Source organism: Pleurodeles waltl, chromosome 1_1, assembly GCF_031143425.1.
Source record: "Pleurodeles waltl isolate 20211129_DDA chromosome 1_1, aPleWal1.hap1.20221129, whole genome shotgun sequence".
NCBI classification, from domain to species: Eukaryota; Metazoa; Chordata; class Amphibia; order Caudata; family Salamandridae; genus Pleurodeles; species Pleurodeles waltl.
Window position 1 is genome coordinate 322,011,501 of NC_090436.1, and position 19,651 is coordinate 322,031,151.

The 19,651-nt window shown below is 40.9% G+C and overlaps 1 protein-coding gene across 4 annotated transcripts in view; it reads right to left on the reverse strand.

Annotated features, from left to right (window-relative positions):
- The window catches only part of LOC138284067 (3',5'-cyclic-AMP phosphodiesterase 4D), a 1,206,532-nt gene that overhangs the window by 17,737 nt on the left and 1,169,144 nt on the right, over positions 1 to 19,651 (reverse strand). For all 4 annotated transcript variants that reach the window (XM_069222486.1, XM_069222477.1, XM_069222495.1 and 1 more), the window contains 5 exons: positions 16,695 to 16,793; positions 14,930 to 15,094; positions 11,640 to 11,739; positions 5,330 to 5,484; positions 2,469 to 2,591 (listed from right to left, as the gene is read on the reverse strand). In XM_069222486.1, the coding sequence (XP_069078587.1) occupies positions 2,469 to 2,591; positions 5,330 to 5,484; positions 11,640 to 11,739; positions 14,930 to 15,094; positions 16,695 to 16,793 (642 nt within the window). The remainder of the gene's footprint in view (positions 1 to 2,468; positions 2,592 to 5,329; positions 5,485 to 11,639; positions 11,740 to 14,929; positions 15,095 to 16,694; positions 16,794 to 19,651) is intronic.

The following is a 19,651-nucleotide window of genomic DNA, read 5'->3' on the forward strand; positions in this document are numbered from 1 at the left end:
TGTATATTTTGCAACAGACATACTGTAAAAATATTATACAATCTCTTCAAAAAGCAAAAAGTTTATTTCCTTAACATGCAGAAGTGTTTCACCTCAGTACATCAGATTATGTCACTGCATAGGCAGACACTTATTAAAAGTGACAATTTTATAAACACTTATGACTCACCCTCCAACCCTCAAAGTTGATGCCTTTAATGAACTAAGAGGAAAAGACAGTAGTCACGTAAACCCTAAAAATGGCCTAGATTTTTATTATAGCTGGACCAACATTACAGTCTATTAAATCAAATTAGAGGTGCTTGTACTGCATGCATTCCAAACTCAAGTATTTAAAAGTTGGCTCATACGTGATGATAAAAGAAAAAAGGGGCTCGTCAAAATATATTTGGTTCGGATCAAACAATTTGAACAGGAAGGGAAGCTGGTATTGATTGCAAGTGATCTGATTTTACATTTTGACATTTAGCCACCAGATGGGTATCTCTCCCATGTACATAAAAGGCCACTGTTTTGTCTTTTATTCTTGGCTCACAATGAGAAAAACAACAGGGAGATAGCAGACCAGACTTGGGGCTTCCAGGCCCAACTACCAAGCCTAGAGTGCATTTTTTGGGCGGTGTCCTACTCTAAACACCCCAAGGAAGCTACTCCCCAGTCTGCTGTTACATTACAAGTTCCGTTTAAAAGCACTTCCTGTTGTAAAATGAGCACTCCACACTGCCTCTGTGTTCTTTCCTTTGTGCTACCATGTCTTCCGTATCACAGTCACAACTTTAAATCGCATCAACTTACGTACATCAGATGAGGTATCCTCACCCTGGAAAGGGAAGTGCCACTAAACTAACGCACCTGCTACGGTATCCGAGGAAATGCTGCTGCGAGAGAAAACCAAAGACTTTGTTCTTGCCTGTATATTATAGGCAACGGATGAAACCCTTCATGGCATCTTCCAATGGTATGCATGTTTTCTCTATACTATTGGACCTTAGGGTTTTAAATGCTTAGATGATTTAGCACTATGTAAAAATGTAATCCCAGGTAAAATAACTGCCATAGTTAAAGACCACTCCTTATTTATAGTGTATTGTGGTCAACTGTGGCATCTTTGGCACCCCAAATAATCACCCGCACCTTTATAGCTGACAGGAATCGAAATGCATCCCCGGGTATTGCACAAGAAAAAAAAAGAAAAATCTATGAATGACTAATGAATGAGAACATTTCCTATTTAGATTAAAAAAGCATCTAATACAAAATGCTAATTAAGGGCCTCATTACAAGTTTTGCGGTCTCACCACGGGACCGCCAAACTCATGGAGAGGACGCCACCGCCATAGCAGTGACGTTCCCCCCGAGCGTATTACAATGTTCCCGCCGGGCTGACCGGCGGGAACACTGTAATACACATTCCCGCCGGGCTGACCGGTGGGAACAGTGTTAGGATACTGGCTTTGGCTCCCTTAAGGGAGCCGAAGCCAGTATCCTAACACTCCAGCACCCTTGGAATGCACACTGTCTGCAGATCAGACGTTGCGCATTCCGAAGGGTGCTGGGCAGGGGGCCACAGCACTGCCCACGACATGGTCATGGGCAGTGCAGGATGCCCCACCTGCGGCCCACAGCACTTCCTTTCCACCAGCCTTTTCATGACGGGCTACCCATCATGAAAAGGCTGACAGAAAAGGGGGTTGTAATCAGCCAGGTGTCGCTTAATTCAGCGCCACCATGGCTGGTTGCAAGCCCGACTGCTGTAATGTGTCGGGGACTATGTTCCCGGCGGGACGGCAGTCCTTTGGTGGTCCAAAGTCGTAATTTGGCGGTTGGACCGCCTAAGCCATGATGGTCCACCCTCCACTGCCAGTTTGGTGGTCTTATGAATGCCAAACTCGTAATGAGGCCCTAAATAAAACAAAGCAGCTTTCTTTTGAAAGAATTGCCTTTTGTGAGGATTATTATAGTGGTAGAACTTTAATTAGCTGAACAAAAGAAAATAGTTTTGTGTATTAAATATGACATACCTAAAGTGTGGAATTAATATCAGGGGATAGCCAGGGGAGTGCAATTCACCAGCACTATGCCTGAACTAACGCTGCTTTGTAAATGTCAGTACACAATCTTCTCTGACTGTGGAAACCACATGACATCAGAATTCAGTTTATAAGGAGTTTTTACAGCAATGAAGAATGACAGACTCTCACAAGTCACGCAAAAGCACACTGTTTAGTAAACCACTGCCTTCTGGACAGATTTAGGCTAAGGAATAATTAACAGAGCTGTTGTTCCCTAACATCAAAACCATTCAAGAACATCTACATGGGGTGGACTGGAACGCAGGATCACACAAGGGAAGGGTGGTGCAGAAGAGAACAGGAAGCAAGGTGCCCAGAAGACAGCGGAGGAGGGGGGCTGGGTAGACAGAGGTAGCGTTGGTGCGGAGGTTACTCCTCATCATCACCGATCCATACCTGAATCCTGTCAGAATAGTTGTCAAGCAGAAGAACCCCAGAGCTTGTCACTTTCTTGGTTTCCACCATGGTTTTCAAATCCGCTAACAAGTTCATGTGTTTAGACATGTCTGTCGCCAGCACCTAAAAATAGAAGACAAAATACGGCTGAGCACAATGCACTCCGCTGAGAGTGTGGCGCGAAAATGAATAGAGCGGGAGGGGTCAACATGCAGGCCTCATATTAAAGCAGAAGGGTGGGGGTACTGCAGTACCTGTGTGAAAACATTATGGGTTTACGGATTTTAGCCATGGAAAAAAAAACAATTTGTTAAAAAGATCGAGTAATTCAATGCTAGAATGCATTACATCCCGTTGCTATGGAAACCTCATGCTAGTTCATTCTTCTGAATGTAGCAATCCTAAGGTGCTCCTGCTGCACAGCCTGCTTCTCCTGACATAGAAGTGACGGCTGTCATGATGACCGAAGGAAACACCTGCCCGTCACCTTACTGGGAATAGTTGGTACCCTAGCGCGTCATCTGAAGCAGAAAGCCGAGAGTCCTGTCTTTTTTCTTTTATTGCTATTGAGAAACTTTTATTAACTCGTTTTGAGTCATATAATTTGCAATTCATTTATTTGAGAGGATTCTGTAGGTAAAAGGTCTTATCGAATAGTTAGTTACTTGTAAGAGCATCTCCCCACTGGAATGTGACACCCAACTGCATCCTGTGTACAACCACAAAACTCACCGGCCTTAGGGAATAAATAAGCAAATGAACTAACTTACTAAATGGCGCAGGATGACGTACATAGCCGATGACAGCTTGGCCTCTCTTTTGGCTACAGGAGAAAGTGCCAGACTACAAAAAGAGATTGCTGGCTCACTCTCACTCACAGTGGCCAGATGGCAACCTCACCTCAGGTGAAAATAATGACTTTCGCAGAAGGAATAGATAGGAGTTTTTGACATCTGTGGCCACTGCAGCAACAAATCAGCAGAAGAGTGGAGTTATGCAGTACACACAGAGGACACTTAGGCACCACATTTCAGGTGTGATTAATTCTAAAGATTTGTTTGCATTAACTGACCCTGGAAACTCAGCACCAAATGTTTTCCTGTAAATATCCACTCAGCACCTTGAGAGTGAAACACACCCTTGGAGATGGTCCAAATATGTGTGCTGGTGGATTGCCACCTCAATAGGTGATTACCATGTTTCCAATCGTTGGATTTGGTCTAACAACCTGATATGTTATGGGAGTTATATTCATGAGTTGCTTCCAATGAACCCATTGAAGTGGCACATCGAATCACAATGACTTTTAATCCAGGTCTGAAAACACGGTGTACCGGCAACAGGGAGTGTCCTTGCAGTGTAGTGTGGACCAGCACCCTTGCCGGACAATATTACTAGCTTCTAAAGAGAAACAAGGGTAGATGCCCTTGTGACAGAATTCAGGATGATGTAGAATTGCAAGGTGAGTCTATGCACATTTCAGATCATTTATATTTCCTTTGGTTATTCCATTTGCCACTTTTTTGAGTACGAAAAGTACGTCACAATGAATATTCCACTGTGCTAAGACATAGTGCTATGTTTTGTAGCCCTTCACCGTTCAATTATCTTGGCTCAATTACTTATCAACTTTGTCGATAGTTATTCCAAATTCAAACTAACTGTAAATTATCTGTAAAAATAACTGATCACTAAAATGAGAGCGAAAATTATCCGATATGTTGGCTACATTGTAGAATGTCATGAGAAATGACCGGACTAACTGATCGACTATCATGTGTATCATCTGAAGAGTGTGGAAGTGGAAAAACGTCACCTAAGGGGGAATACGTTACCACATAAATTCCCTCAGAAGTAAGTTTTGCAAGTTAACTATGCCACGATGTACCGGTTTTGTAGGTAATAACCTCCCACAAAATGGAGACCTTCTCATCCATTGTTAATTAACCTTCACCAACTTAGAGGCAAAGTTTCATTGTTAATTCCCACAGTGAGCATAAGCAATTCCTGACAACCCTGACCATCCCTAGAATACGAACAGGTGCCAGATGTGTTTCGCAGCTTGATAATGTGCAGTGGTATTGGACAAAAATAATTTTATACACAAATTCTTTCACGACATGCACTATAGAGGTTTCAGGGAATATTAGTTACAACATAAACATTTAACACTTACAACACAAAAATGCCTTTTCATTAATATGTTGAACAACGGTTGTAGCAAGAGGAAGATATAAATAAAGCAGTAATATGGCATTCATTTTGACCTAACTATTGTCTGTGACACAAACACCAAAGACAGTCAGGCTGTTCATCTGCCTATTTGAAGTTCAGAGCTTTGCCTAGCCGAGAACAGCCAAACACCTTATTGACATTTGGAACCTTGATTTCTGGACATTAATTCTATTATTGCTAGATGCGGATTGGAAACAAAACTACATGCACAACAAAGCACTGCAATTATTTTCCTGAAAAGTAAATATTAATGAGAAGCGTAAGCATACTTCTAGTATCTTCTGCTTTGCAGAAGATAGTAGTAGCTGTAGGTATTTTGAAGTGTGGCTCAGAAGCAAAGGTCTAACGCCCTCATCCCTTTCCCCGTGCTTTCTATTTTTCTTTATGGGGATGCCCCCCATGCCCTAGCTTCCTTTTTCCACCCTGCTGTGAGATTTCGACACCTGCGAGTCTGTGGTTGTTTAGTTACGCGGTACAGTACAGGTGACGAAATGTCGTCGACAAGGAGGACGCAGTACGTAGGACGCATACCATCTAAAATATGGCACTGCATCAATTTGCTTCACAGAAGCCCTGAAAATCTGGGGTATTCTAGTTCAAAAAAGGGCAAATGCCACTGTACTCACGATATCAATGACCATTTTCCTCAGTGATTGTCTTTGCTTTTTGGTCAAATTTTGGAAAATGTCACAGTTTTCTTCCTGCAGCAACTTGAAACCCACAGCTAAGTGATGGTTCTCCAGCACCGATGAGTCGTTGTACATCAAAGCAAGCTCAGAATCTGAATTGTACAAGGATAGGAGTCCATGTTAGCACAACCGGTGTTCAGAAGCAAGGGTGACATTTCTCAGATGTAAAAAAGAAGTGTATACTCAGATTCCAGTGGAACTCTAGGGAAATATTTCATGTTGCAGTTTGAGAAGAAAAAGATGTTAGCAACTAAAGACACAAAGTACATGATATGGAATATACTGATCATATTATTACCAAATGGCTTCATAATGTGAAGATCTGCACAAGGAAGATGAAATGCAACTCCTTTTCATTTCCCTCGGGCAGACAGGATTATGTACTAAAATGCCTGGCTTCATTACTCTCCAGGGAGAGCAATCAGCCGCCTGCACCTCCGCGCATTAGCAACATGGACCACTGCATCAAATAAAAAATAAAGAAACAAATCTAGGTCTTAAATAACAGACCAAGGGCCAGCCTGGAAGACCCTCACTTGGCTTACAGCAGAGGCAAGAACCAGATCTAGGTCTATCGCAATGGTCTGTCTATCTGAGTGTCTTGTTCTAACAATAAACCCATCCACTTTCTTTACTTGGAAACTAAACCACAGTTACCACTACTGATGCCCATGTCTGAACAGTGATAGGCTGTGGCCCAAGCTGGTATTGATGTAGGCCTGAGCTCTTCAAGTGCTGCTAGACTTGATTCAGAAACAAAGCCCATTTTGTAACAAGATGAAAAGAATCCTGTCTTTTGCTGAACCGACTCAGACCATCCAAAGCCTCTATTGTCTTTTTACTTTGAATCTTCCAGCTATGGCACGTAATACACTATAAAAAACAATTAACATAACAATGTGAGAAATTGGGTTGTTGGTTGAGGGGGGTGTGAGCCCTTCTCAAGCAACAACCGCAATCCTTTCTGGAATGAACCACAAAAGTCATCAAATTAACCTGTGATTAGCCTTCTGGTAGCTTGGCACAAAAGTAGTCAGACTTAACGTAGAGGCAATGTGTAAAGTATGTATGCATCGCACAAACAGTAATAAACTGAAAACACATTAGAAAAATCCCACATTAATTTAGAAAAAGAGAGTACAATTTAATAAATGTAATACATTATTTGACACCAAAACGACAAATGTCCAGTCAGTAGAACAATTTCAAACATTTAAGGCAAGTATAGCATCTAAAAGCACAAAGTGACACTTGCAGTTATCTGGTCGTGCTAAACCGGGTGAAATTCAGAAGATCGGGCCGACCGCGATGTAATGCGGGCTGGTAGGCCTTCCAATAGTGAAAAATGAATTGAGCTTTTCACTACCAAAACATGTCAAACTTAAAAGTACATGTCCAACTTTTTAAATACAACGCACTATGCACCATGACCAAGGGGGTGTTTAGGGCCTGGTCTAGGAGTGACTTGTATGTAACAAAAAAGAAGGTTTAGGCTTGGCAAAAGGTTTATTTTGTCAGGTCGAAATGGCAGTTTAAAACTGCACACACAGGCTGCAATTGCAGGCATGAGACAAGTTTTACGGGGCTACTTAAGTGGGTGGCACAATGAATGCTGCAGATGTACCAGTGGCATTTAATTTTCAGGCCCTAAATACATGTAGTACTACTTTTCTAGGGACTTGCAAGTAATTTAAATGTGCCAATTGAGTGTAAGCCAGTGCTACCATGCTTAAAGGCGAGAGCACAGGCACTTCAGTACTGGTTAGCAGTGGTAAAGTGCACAGAATCCTAAAAGCCAACAGAAATGTGTTCAGAAACAGGAGGAAAGGCAAACAGTTTGGGAGTGACACCCAGCAGAGGGGGGCAGGTCCAACACACAATCAAACATAACTAACTACAACTGATAAGCAAGGTAGACTTGAAAACCCCTATGCTGCTTAATGTGCCAATTCAGAAATCTACGATTCGTCCCAAAAGCGGATAAGCTCACTGACTGATCTTGTCCAATGAACTGGTGGATGTCTACAACCTTCATTTCTGTATCCTGAAACTGCCTAGTACATACAATTACTTTTCTTCAGGTTCCTCCCAAAGGTTCTTGCATATAACTGCAATACATTGGTACATTTAAAGGTACCCGAGGTGAGAAAATAGAATACTAACAGCAAAACGTGAGCTACATAAAAACATAACAAACATGCAATGAAGAATTTTTCCCTGAGACCACAGGATAAGTTAATGTTTTTACCCTGCTGGGTTGTGCTTCTTTGAAGAACAGAACTTGTTTTCGCAGATATTTAACGAGGTTATGACTACGGATCTCATTTGGTAGGATGGGTGACTCATCGTGTTTCATTCCACCATAGGGTGACCCTCAGACTATACAGCAGGCCTCTAAAGACCACAGTTAGCACTCATTCACATAGAACTTAAAGTTCAGAACACAGCGCGGAACCCATTACTCACCACGTACGAATGCTGCATATTAAGTGGCAATTACCTGCATCCACTCAGCAGCGAAAGCGCCCTCTCCGCAGGAGAACACGAGTTAGCACATCAAATAGCTCACATGACCTTTAATGTAGCCAGCAGCCCTTACAGACTGAAGAGCCCTAAATAATGGATTTTTATAAATAATTCCAGTTGCTTTAACCCAATGTTCTCGTTATATCTATAAAAACACCTCTGATTGAAAGAGGATATCCTGATTGGTGTCTTAGAAGCATCAACTTATGCTTTTGTTGCAAACAAATAGTAAATAGAAAAAAAGCTTTGGTCTCCTAATTATTAAGTATATTATTATTTAAATATTCAATAAAAACATGCTTTTTTAAGAGCCAAGAGGCTACGAAATATGCAATGAATGTTTAATATTTGCACAGGTGCCAGAATTATACTACATTAAATTGCTGAGTAAATCTCTCTCCTCTGATGCTGGAAATAGTGAGTAATGTAGAGTATTTATCCCCAATTTCACCGGGGGTTTCTATTTTTCACATAGTGAACAAAATCTTTTTTTTAATTTTTGAAGCAAAAAATATTGAGCAAATTCCAAAATTCTAAACTAGCAGGAGAAGTCAGACTATAACCTTAAACTGGTTAGAGTCTCATTACGATTCTTTTGGAAATCCAGATTCAGGAGCAGACGTTAGCTTGCGCCCAAATTGAAAATGCAAGATGGGTGGACTTTGCTGCACTGGAGATCCTTGCGTCTAACATCTTCACCAGGTACCCTCGAGTAGCCAAGATGCCACAAGGGGTCAACGTGCCCTGTACGAACGCGTGTTATGTTCAACATAGAACCAGGAATATTCATGTGGGGAAAAGCTTCAGCATTCTGAATTGCTGCTTCTTACTATGGGAAAAAACAAGTAGCAGTACCCTGTAATCCCTCAACAAGGTCTGGAACTCTGAATGAGGTAATAAGGTACCTGGTAAATACCGCTAGCCACAGTATTGTTATTTACCCGCTGCAGTATTAGTGCAACAAAAGACCTTGGTGGCTTGCAATAAACCCTTTAATGTCTTACAAAATGACCGAAGTGCGCATGCTTTTCTGTGTACCTAATTAGGTTGAATAGAGTAATGGACAAGTGACAAAAATCATGGTGCAAGATACTCCACAGCATTTACAAGACTATCCCCACAAAATAGAGACACTAATCCGAAGGTATGGACACATTGACACTCAAATGGCAGCCCCAAAATTTCCACTGTTATCATTGTTATCTTTCCAAAATTTCGAAAGGCGTTCTCCAAGCTCCGAAAGATAAACCTTACTCGATCTAAATTAGTTTAACTGGAAATCTTTAATTACTCGGATGGCACTTCGAGCCCTGAAGCGGTGGCATGTGTGTGGACTCATCTACAGATGAAGAGCCACTCAGGCCAGCAGCAGTGAGGGATCTAGGGGTGGAGTCTGTGATGCTGGCCATGCAGTTAGGTAAACATGGGCAGAGCCTTTGTGGGTGCTCATGAACATTTGCAAATGCCTTTGGACTTTAGGTAGCTGCTTCTAAACCTAGCACCGAAACGAAGAAGGCATAAGCAATGCGACGAGTGTCAAGAAAGTGCACACAACACACGCACTGTTTGTGCATGAGTGTCAGAGAAGCAACAACTTTACAAAGGATAAAGTCTTCTATTTGGAAAGAAAATGAACAATAATCTGATTTTTTCCTTATTTGGGACAAAATGCCACTGTGCTCTGAATCAATGCATGAAACAATATTTGTTTTCCTGCAATCACAAGAAAACAATACTCAAGCAAATGGCATCGTCTTTTGGCTACACTCCCTACTATACTAAAATTGTGTAACTTCTATCAGCTGCTTCCAGTCCACTAAAAAATATACAGCTGGAAACCAACTTTACTGATGACATAACAGAACAAGCGTTGCCAAAGACAATAGATCTCGCCTTGTCGTCGTTTTTAGCCATGTTCATCTCTTGAAGAGTAGCAAAATGGGCAACAGACATGGGCAACGCCGGCAATGGAGGGAGGGTGAGTGGCAAGGGCAATGGTGGGGCAACACGGACAACAGAGAGAAGGCGGTGTTAGAGGCAACACGGACAAAAGAGAGAAGGTGGGTGCTAGAGGCAACACGGACAACAGAGAGAAGGTGGGTGTTAGAGGCAACATGGACAACAGAGAATGAGTGTGGCATAACACTGCGGACAGCAGAGTTGGCAGCCTCTAGGAACATGGAGATGGGAGACGTACACAATGGAGACAGTTAAAAAGACACACTCTAGTACAATGTTTAAACACGAAGAAAATTAAACAACTACAAAATGTGCAGTGGGAGGATACAAGTAATGAGTCCATGCTCCAGAGGAGCGACAAACATATGAAGAGGAAGAAACCCTATGGTAGCTGACCAATAAGACGCAAATGAGAACGAGAATGAGAATGACAATGAAGGCAACCAATGGGTGGCTTCTAAGCCCACTATTAAAAAAACATATGTCTAGCAAGAAAGAGACAATTGTGCTGTATTAGGAAAGAACTAACCCATGTCATGAGGCTGAGTTTTGGCCAGTCGTACATTTTCATCTACCAACAGCACCAGGTGTTGTGGGACTTGTAGTTCCACTTTTTGTATTGCATTTATAAGCCTGCAAGTTTAAGCATGCATAGTGCTATGGCTGATAAACACAGAACCTGGTCAATATCATCCTCAAGAGACAGAGACAGCTGACATGTCATGAATGAACCTACATTTAGCTTGGAGGATTCTGATAAGCAACATTTTTCCTCTGTTTTTCTAAGATTTAACATTTTTCAATTCTTCCGTTTTGCTAAAATTTAAATTTTTCAAAGGCTGGCTTATTAGTTAAGTGTTCACTTACCGATAACTTGCTGAAATATTCAGAGGATGCAACAAATCCCACCTTTCAGCAACTGTCTTCTATTACCACATTTATGTCTTTATCATTCACAGTTTTGGCAGTATACCAAAACGTACACATTTATTTTTGAGTTCATCAAAAAACCTGGAAAAGATGTGAATCACTTTTTCACCCAATTTGCCTGTCCTGCATCTCATAAACCATCAACTAATTCATGGACACCCTTTCAAGTCAAGAATTATTGCTTCATCTCATGAACCTGTCCTTCAGTGATGAAACTGTCGTTCAACTCATGAAATGCTCATTCAGCTTGTGAACCATTCCTTCGTCTTCTGAGTCACCCCTTCATCTTATGAACCTGTCCTTTGCTCGTGAACATGTTCTTCAACTCGTGAATCACTACTTCATCTCATGAACATACTTTTCAACTCATGGACCACACCTTCTGCTTCTTCAGGAACATACTGTAACCCTACATTCACCAAATTTATGACATGCTGATAACATTTTTGGATTTTTTTCATATATTCACACACCAACAGTCCTATTTATAAACCAAGGTACTGGTATAGAGCACCAATATGTACGTTGGATCATCAAGTAGTCAATGAATTATAACAGTCCCTATTCATGTGCTAACCTGGGAAATTTCGAGTATAAAATCTGTAAAACAGAACTCTGGCAGAACATGAACACAAGCAAAACCTTCGTGAATGGCACAATAAATGAAGTAGCAGACTCTTCAAGACCAAACAAATCAATTTTGGAAATAAAACACAATTGCAAAGCAGCAAACATGAAGCACTTGCAGGGTGAAAAAGGAAAACATTTTTAGTCAACCTTCATATTGTTTTCTCATACGAATGAGGAAATAGAAAAATAAGCTAAAACTTACTTGTGTTGATCAGAAATTGGTTGGAAACCCCGGGGTGATCTACGTCATGTATTGCACTAGCAAAAATCGCAGCAAGAATCTCCAGATCTGTAAAGACGGCCTAAAGATAGAACACATGAAGAAAATAAAATCTCTGCAGGAAATCTCTTTAGGACCTGGAAATAGTTTAATTAATATATTCTTGCGTTACTATATGCCTCAGGAAGGAACAAGCAATCATTTCTACCTGCTGCCTAAAACACTGTGGATAAATACCTCAATGACATACCTTGGATTTCACTGAAATCCATTTCCTAAAATAATTCTAGCAGGGAAAGGAGCATGGTGGAGATCTATAGAAGTTAAATTAGAGATCTTTATCCATTCAATATATTCTGACTGCAAGCTGATAAGAATGCAGGATTTGCTTCTGGCACCTACTCCCTATTTGCCAATCAATATTTTCTTCTATTTTCATAACGTTGCCCAGACATCGTGAAAGTATGTTGGTGTTTGCAGTGCTTAATTTGTAAAAGAATATGTGCCAGGGCCAAAAGTTTTGCTCAGACACCCGCTGCCAGCATTGTCGGAAATTTGGGGTGCTGAATACCAAGGCTGTGTAGTTTTAATCCCACCTCATGCCTCTTTAATCCACAACCGGAGACCAACTGTCCCTTTATCCCACTCGTTGCTGTTAGTTTTCATCCTTTTTTTTCTTCTTGTCACTGTTTTTTTGCCCTTATCTTTCTCCTACTCCCCTGTACATTTTTCTCTCTTTCGACTTGTTTCAAAGTCTGTTGGGGAAAATTAAGTCCCAGTCCCAAAGAATGAGTGCTGATGGGCCCCACCGGAAAAGCAAGAAAAACACAAGCCTTTAAGTGAGATTTACTATGCTGCGCAGAGCCCACTTGTGTGGCTCTGCATGGCATAGTAAATCTGGAGTAAACACAAGACACTGCCTTGCATTACTCTGTCCTGGGATGGCGTTCCATGGGTGGAGCTTGGCTGTTCCCAAGCATTTACCCATGGTTTTTGGTGCATTCACAGATTTATTGAGACTAGTAGCATTTTTGCTCCATGGTTTAGGAGATCATGGGTCTTGCGTTTGCTCGAGTTAAAGCTATCAGCGTTGTAAACTCATAACCTGACTTTTCTTGCCACATAAACTTAAAATGAAAAGTAAAACAGTTTCACATAAGCGAGCCGACGGCAGCCATGAGCGCAAAGCAGACACACAAAAGGAAACAGAAGTTTGCTTGCAGTGAAACATATTGATAAAAGTTAAATTATCCATGTAACCAGCAAAAGTGCAAATATCCGTGTAACAGGGTCAATGGCATGCAAAACGCTTGACTACTGCCCAGCGAGATCACACTTCCTATGAATTAAAGAGAAAAAGTAGCCCAGAAACCATACCGAAAACATGGAGCCATGTATGTTTTCAGTAGTTGGCCCGTGCGCTCGAGGTGGGCTAAACACCGGAAAAGGCATCACATATGCATGCTTTTCACTAATTAAATCAAGCGATTTTTAAAAGGCAAGCCCAAAAACCAACCAAACTGATGTGCGAGACATGGGAGTGGTTAAAAGCCCACAGAGAGATTACACCACGGACAAGGCGCTTTGCGCTCGTCCCTAAAAACGTAGGCTGTGTGATGTGCTCCCTGCTGTGAAGTTTTCAACCTTTTTCCGCACTGGTTGAACACCATCCTTATCTATGCCAGGGTTTTATTTTCTGTAATTTACATGGGAACCCTTAGTGCACAATTTGTTTCCTCCAATAAATGTAACAACAATTAATGTTGCATTTTGTTTACAGGGGTTGACGGAATAAGGAAAAACACCACAGCATTTGGACAATCTAGTGAACATTGAGTTACAGCCATCTCACCATTTTAAGGAACAATAAAGCATATCCAGGTTATCTTTGCACATGTTTTTAAATAATTAAGTTCACTTTTTTTGTACTGTCAATCACTTCGTTTACTGCAGGATTTATTTATCGAGGCCTGCATGACCTGGATAGCTGCAATTAAGCGATGCTTCTTCTAAAACAGGTGACTTTAACATGGGGTGGGCAGGCAGTCAATCGGCTTAGAACTGGCACCTCTTTACCATGTTCCTGGTAATGCGACAGATGAAGCAATAAAATGGTTCGTGATGTACAACCCCTAAAAATATATTTGTTTTATTTTGGAACGGAAGGCATCTGACAAGAATAAAAGTGACGATTTAACAACACTGACTGTTCTCATGCTACATATATAGTATACATATGTATTTGTGTTGAGCAAGTTATATATAGACACACACCCACACGCAGCTGAACGTACCATTATAGGTAGGCATCATACGAGTGGAAAATGTTGTTACAATATGCTATATGGTGCAAAGTTTCATAAATAGTAAATGCAATAATTCCTCATTAGCAATGTGCCTTTGGCGTGTTACTAATGGGATATTAATGCTTTCATGAGCAAGTGCATGACGTGTAATGATTTCATGTACCAAGTTAAAATAAATACGGATTGTCACATTTGCTGCAATTTATACAAGTTCCCGCTTAACACAAATCAGCATTGTGCTGAAACAGGGCTCTGAGAAAAGAGCTGACTGGACAAAGACTGAAATTAAACTGCTGTCAAGAAGGTTGTCCAAGCAGCTCAAAGCGTGTTATGGAGCCCCCAACAAATGTGCAGTGGAAACGTGGCCTTCTTGAGACACATCAGAGGCAGCATGTGCACCCTGCAGCCTTCTTCAAAGGATGCTACTCTCTTAGGGAAACAGTCTGTGGTGGGATGGCAGCTAAAAGCATCCCTGGAAAATGTTCATAGGGACAGGGACTAAGGTTACTGTGCAATGATTAGGTGTGAGATGTGTTTCTAGGTAACAATTTTCTTTTTCCAAGACTAAAGAGCCTTTGCTATAGAAATGCACTGAATGTAATGTTTACTCTGAAAAGCATAAGATCACATTTTGCCAGATTAGCATCATCAAGAACATATATTCTTTTCAGTAATTAAATAAAATATGCATTAATTATATTGCTGAAAAGAATAAAATAAGGACTAGGCCTGATTGCAAAGGGGCCTCTGTAGAAAGAGTAACGATCTGCACTCATTTCCACAATTTTAAAAAAAAATACTCAGGCACAGGCATCTGATGTCATTATCCAATTAGAAAACAGCAAAACTAAAATAGGGTCTTGTGAAATTAAATCTACCCTAGAAGATGATGTGCTGTGCAGTAGGCTTGTATGGATGGCACTGGGGAAAAGCGAGTAAGACAATACACTGGGAGCGTGCGCTTACCTCCAGAGCAGGCGTTGATAGCAGTACGTGCGTAGACTGAGCCACATCTGCTGCATGTATATTATTATGATACGCCACATCCGCATGGTAATGATCTTCCAGAGTCATCAAGTACGTTACTAAAGTGTCGACTGGAATTTTAAAGGTTTTCAATAAGTCCCGCTCCTGAAAGACAGCAATGATAAAGATGGAGTTAAAACAAACAACAGTAATGATAAATATAGATCTCAACAAAAAGGCGTTTTTAGCCTAGGTTACACTTTCGTAACAGAAGCAGTGATAGTACCAGTTGTTCAGAAGGATAGAGACTGGGTATAATTTTATTATATAACTGGCTTCTAAAATTAAGTATTCTTCTCTTCTACGATCTTGGAGTCGGGACGCGGCAGAGAACACGCAATCACCTCCGCCGCTACCCCTGCTGCTGCACGCCACACGGGCCACGAGTCGGTGCGCCTGCCCTCCACCAGCAAATCGAGCCTGTCCGCCTCCTCGAGCAGCCTCATCGCCTGTCACACTTTATCTTCGGCCATCTCGATGAGTAACGCCACCAACATGCCTGTACTAGAATCCTCAACTCTCACTGTGAGCATCTGAGACTTTAACCGCTATGCCCGGAGCTAGAACCTTTGAACTTAAGCAAGGCCAAAAAAAAAAACAAAAAAAAACCCTCAGGAACTGGCGCTAACCCCAGCTACTGTGTCGCCACACTAAAATGGTGGCAGGGGCCCGACATGTCCAGCTATATAACCGGTGCCAGCAAGAAGCCCAAAGTAGCCCAATTAAAGCCTGAGCATTCTAGGACTGCTCCATTTCCCCAGTAATCCCAAGACCTTCCCCGGGTCGGCTACCCCCCAAAATCCCATTGATTGCAATGAAACTGCTATCCGTGTAAAACATTTGATAGATTGTTCCTCAGCAAAAGCAATCGGTATGTAATCCTACGATGCTTATTCAATAAACGCTTTTAGAAAGCACCCTCAGTTTATGCAAGTCATGTCTGACATCTGCAGGCCTCGTCCCGTTTCTATTTTTTATTTTTTAGAATATTCTATTTCAGCATGGTTTACTTTCTGAAAAAAAAGGTATAGATTATTATTGAAGATGTAAACCTCTAAAAACCTCTTAAGCTTTGTCTAAACCTTGCCTTCTCTGAAATCAATGGTTGAACCAGCCTCTGGCAGCAATTTTCCTCAAACGTAAAAATGTCAGACAGGCAATAAGCTTCCTTATTCAGCTTTAAAGCCATGTAGTTGAAAAAACTTTACATTTACTTTTGTAAAACATATACGTTTCAGTAAGAAAATGAACGAGGGATATATGGTCGAGCCGGATACTACAGCAGGCAGGAAAAAGGCGGGAGCAGGGCTGAATCAGCCGATGACGCAACAAACGTTGGTGGACCAGGGGTGCGGCCGGGCTCTAGGTACAGTTTTTGACAGAATGTTTTTCCCGAAGTTTCAACACAGAACACAATAAGGAAGACATGTTACTTAGTGAAAAAAATAACAGCATGATGTAATCGCCTCTTTCCTCTTCCGTACTTAAAGGGCGCATATAGATATTTACAGTGCCTTATAAATTATTCAAATATACATCAACACATTCAAACCCAAGATACATCCGCTCCTCAGGTAACTTCTAAATGCACACATATTTGAGGAATAAAATACAATAGTGTGTGGAAGTTTGCGAAGGTGCTACTGAGGTGGAGCCTGGCATGTAGACCAAGGACTGCTCTATGTGATATAGGACTAGTTCTTACCTGAAAAATGGTGTGCATGACAACAGTCAAAGGTCGGTTTCCAGAAAACTCAGCTACTTTGAAAGTGTTAAGGCCCCATCTGTTCACGTCTTCAAGTTCCTAAAAGAGAAATTCAACACAAGACTGCGTATGTTTTTGGTGGTTATGCACAAAGATTTGATAATACAATAAAAATCACATTGTCAAAGTCAAGTTAGGTGACGGACCTTTTGCAATTAAGGTCTCACTCATAGGAGCAATTGCATACTTCATATTGGATCACGCTAAATCAGCATTTACAATGTTCTTATTGGGTAGAGGAAAGGCTACAATTCAAGACACAATAGATTAGCTTATCCATTAATGGTTCCTGAGACTCAAATACCAACATTGACTAGATTGGTTAGTAAGCAGGGGCAATACATAGAGCTGTGAAAATGCCTCTCACAATTGTTTTTGTGCACCTTCCTGCCCAAAACCAATCCTGTTTACAATGCAGGCACCCTTGCACCAGGGTGCAAGGTCGTCTTTATTGGTGCTAAGCAGCTCACTGTGTTCCAGTGCAAGGAAAAGACAGGAATGCTGCATTCAATGTTAAATACAGCACATTACTGTCCTTTTCCTATTATGCAGTGCACGTTCTGTGCTTCTGCGTGATTTCTTAATAAATATGACCCAAATATTTAGAGGGAAATATTGGCCCCTTTCTCCATAACTTCCTACTTTAAGAAGTAGAAAACCACTAATGGAGATGTACAAACCTGAAAAAAAACTATTCTGACAAGCAGGTCTCACTTGGGAGTGATGAGCTAAGGATACAGTTCTGTACTACAAACATATTTTTTCGTGAATTTTCCATTCATAGAATTGCACTGACAATTTTTATAGGTCTGCAAATTTCTGGGGAGTCAAAAGAACATCCCCAGGAGTACCAAAGGAAATCTACACAAGTCACATATCATCTCCTCCATGATTATTGCTATGGACTGTCAGGCAGAAAACCTTCAGTATGTGTGCTTTTATACATCAAATGTTCATGTTGTATTTTTATTTGATCAATCAAGAAAATATTTTCCTGTTGCCTTTTTTCACTAACTCAAGGAATTATGGTGGAGAGTTGGGTGTTCCTTTCTCTTTCCCACCGTTGAAAAACATTCAATACAGCATTTTCATGGTGTTCAACTACATTCTTTTTCACAGTGGGAATGACTAGTCAGCATCTTTGTGAACGGCTACAAAATTTTGGTTGGTGACTTCCATTGACTCTCCCATGCCTCAGCCATCAATTGTACCAGAGTCCTCCAAAGCTAACATTTCATCCGTGGGTATAACCCTCTGAAGATTCTCATACTCTGACTTTGGATTAGATGTTTTTGTGCACTCAAAGTGAAGTCGGGTGAGAAAAATGGTTTTGACTCAACACCAAAGAGCACTCTCCTATACCATCTATACCTTCAGCATTTGCTCTAATGATGACAGCAGTGAGTAACAATCATCCAAATGACTCAATTGGAAATTATTCTAACTATAAGTCATTACTTCAGTATGTAAGCATTGGCAAAGCAAACAAGTTATACGTTGGCCATCCACCTTTTGGCTTTGTCAGTGATTATTTTGTTTTGACATGGTTTTTGCAAAACACTTGTTAGGGAAACTGATGGGCCTGCATTAATCAAAATAAATAAATAAATACAAATAAAAAATATTGCCTTAAAGCAAAAATATTTTTTTTTGTCTCAAAAAGCACACATTGCCGCAGTAGTCTGTGAAAGTTCTCCTTGTGTAAAGGGAGAATGCCTTTAATCACAGTGTAGTTAGCCAATGGCTGAAGTGAGCTGACTCACGCCACATGTTGTATGCTGTAGGGAGTGGAAGAAAAATTTTAATGGCACAATAACAGTCTAATGGATGAAGAGGGCTGGCTGAAACCCCATGTAGGGATATTCAAACTGAAAATATAGCAAAATCAGGTCTTGACTGACTCCAGAACTAAAAATGTAACCAATATTTTCATATTTTGACACACTACTGTAACATGAAGGGGCTCTAATGAGTGGATTGCACCAGAGAAAAATACTCTATGTCCATTATCTTGAAATAGATGGCTTTCACATACTGCAAGCAGTTCCAGCAACAAATTGGCAGAAGGAAGGTAATGGAAATATATAAAGATGGTAATAGATTGCTCATGAACGGATATTACGTGTTGCAAATCTATGTATCTGCAGAATATAGTGACAACATATTCTAAAATTCATTATATATTATGGCTATATATATGCATGAATGACTTGGCTATGTGCGTCCATGTACCTCTGTGACTAATAGCTTACTGCTGCATTATAACATTGTAATTGATAGGTGGGTATATACATATTTATTGATCTAACTCTTACTATAACTCTTTCCTCGTATTTTGCTACTGCATTATAGCCCCCTACTGAGGTTTGTACTGGCTGTTAAAGGCTTAGAGGCCTGAGATGCTGGAGATTACCTGTAATTAAGGAGTGAGACTTTAAAGCATCATACGGTAAGAGTCAGAAGGGCTATAATGCTTTTAAAGCATCTCTTCCACTAAGGATAGAATCTTCTCAATTAAACAGGGAAAGACCAATATTAAAATGTTGGAACATAACATCTGTACCAGCCATTACATGGCATGTGTCCACAACCATTATCAGTTTTAGACACTAAGGGCCTGGCTACGACCTTGACAGATGGTCTACTCCGTCACAAAGGTGACAGATATCCCATCCGCTGTATTACAAGTTCCATTATATCCTATGGAAGTTGTAAAGGGGTGGGCAGGATATCAGTCACTTTTGTGAATGAGTGGCCATCCGCCAAGGTCACAATCAGGCCCTGAGTGACAATGTGCTGTGCTCATCCAGCGACATGTGGGCTAAGCAAGCCCAGCACCTTGTACCTAATTCGAATTACTCTTCAATTAGAGAATGAATGTCTGTAGGCTAACATTC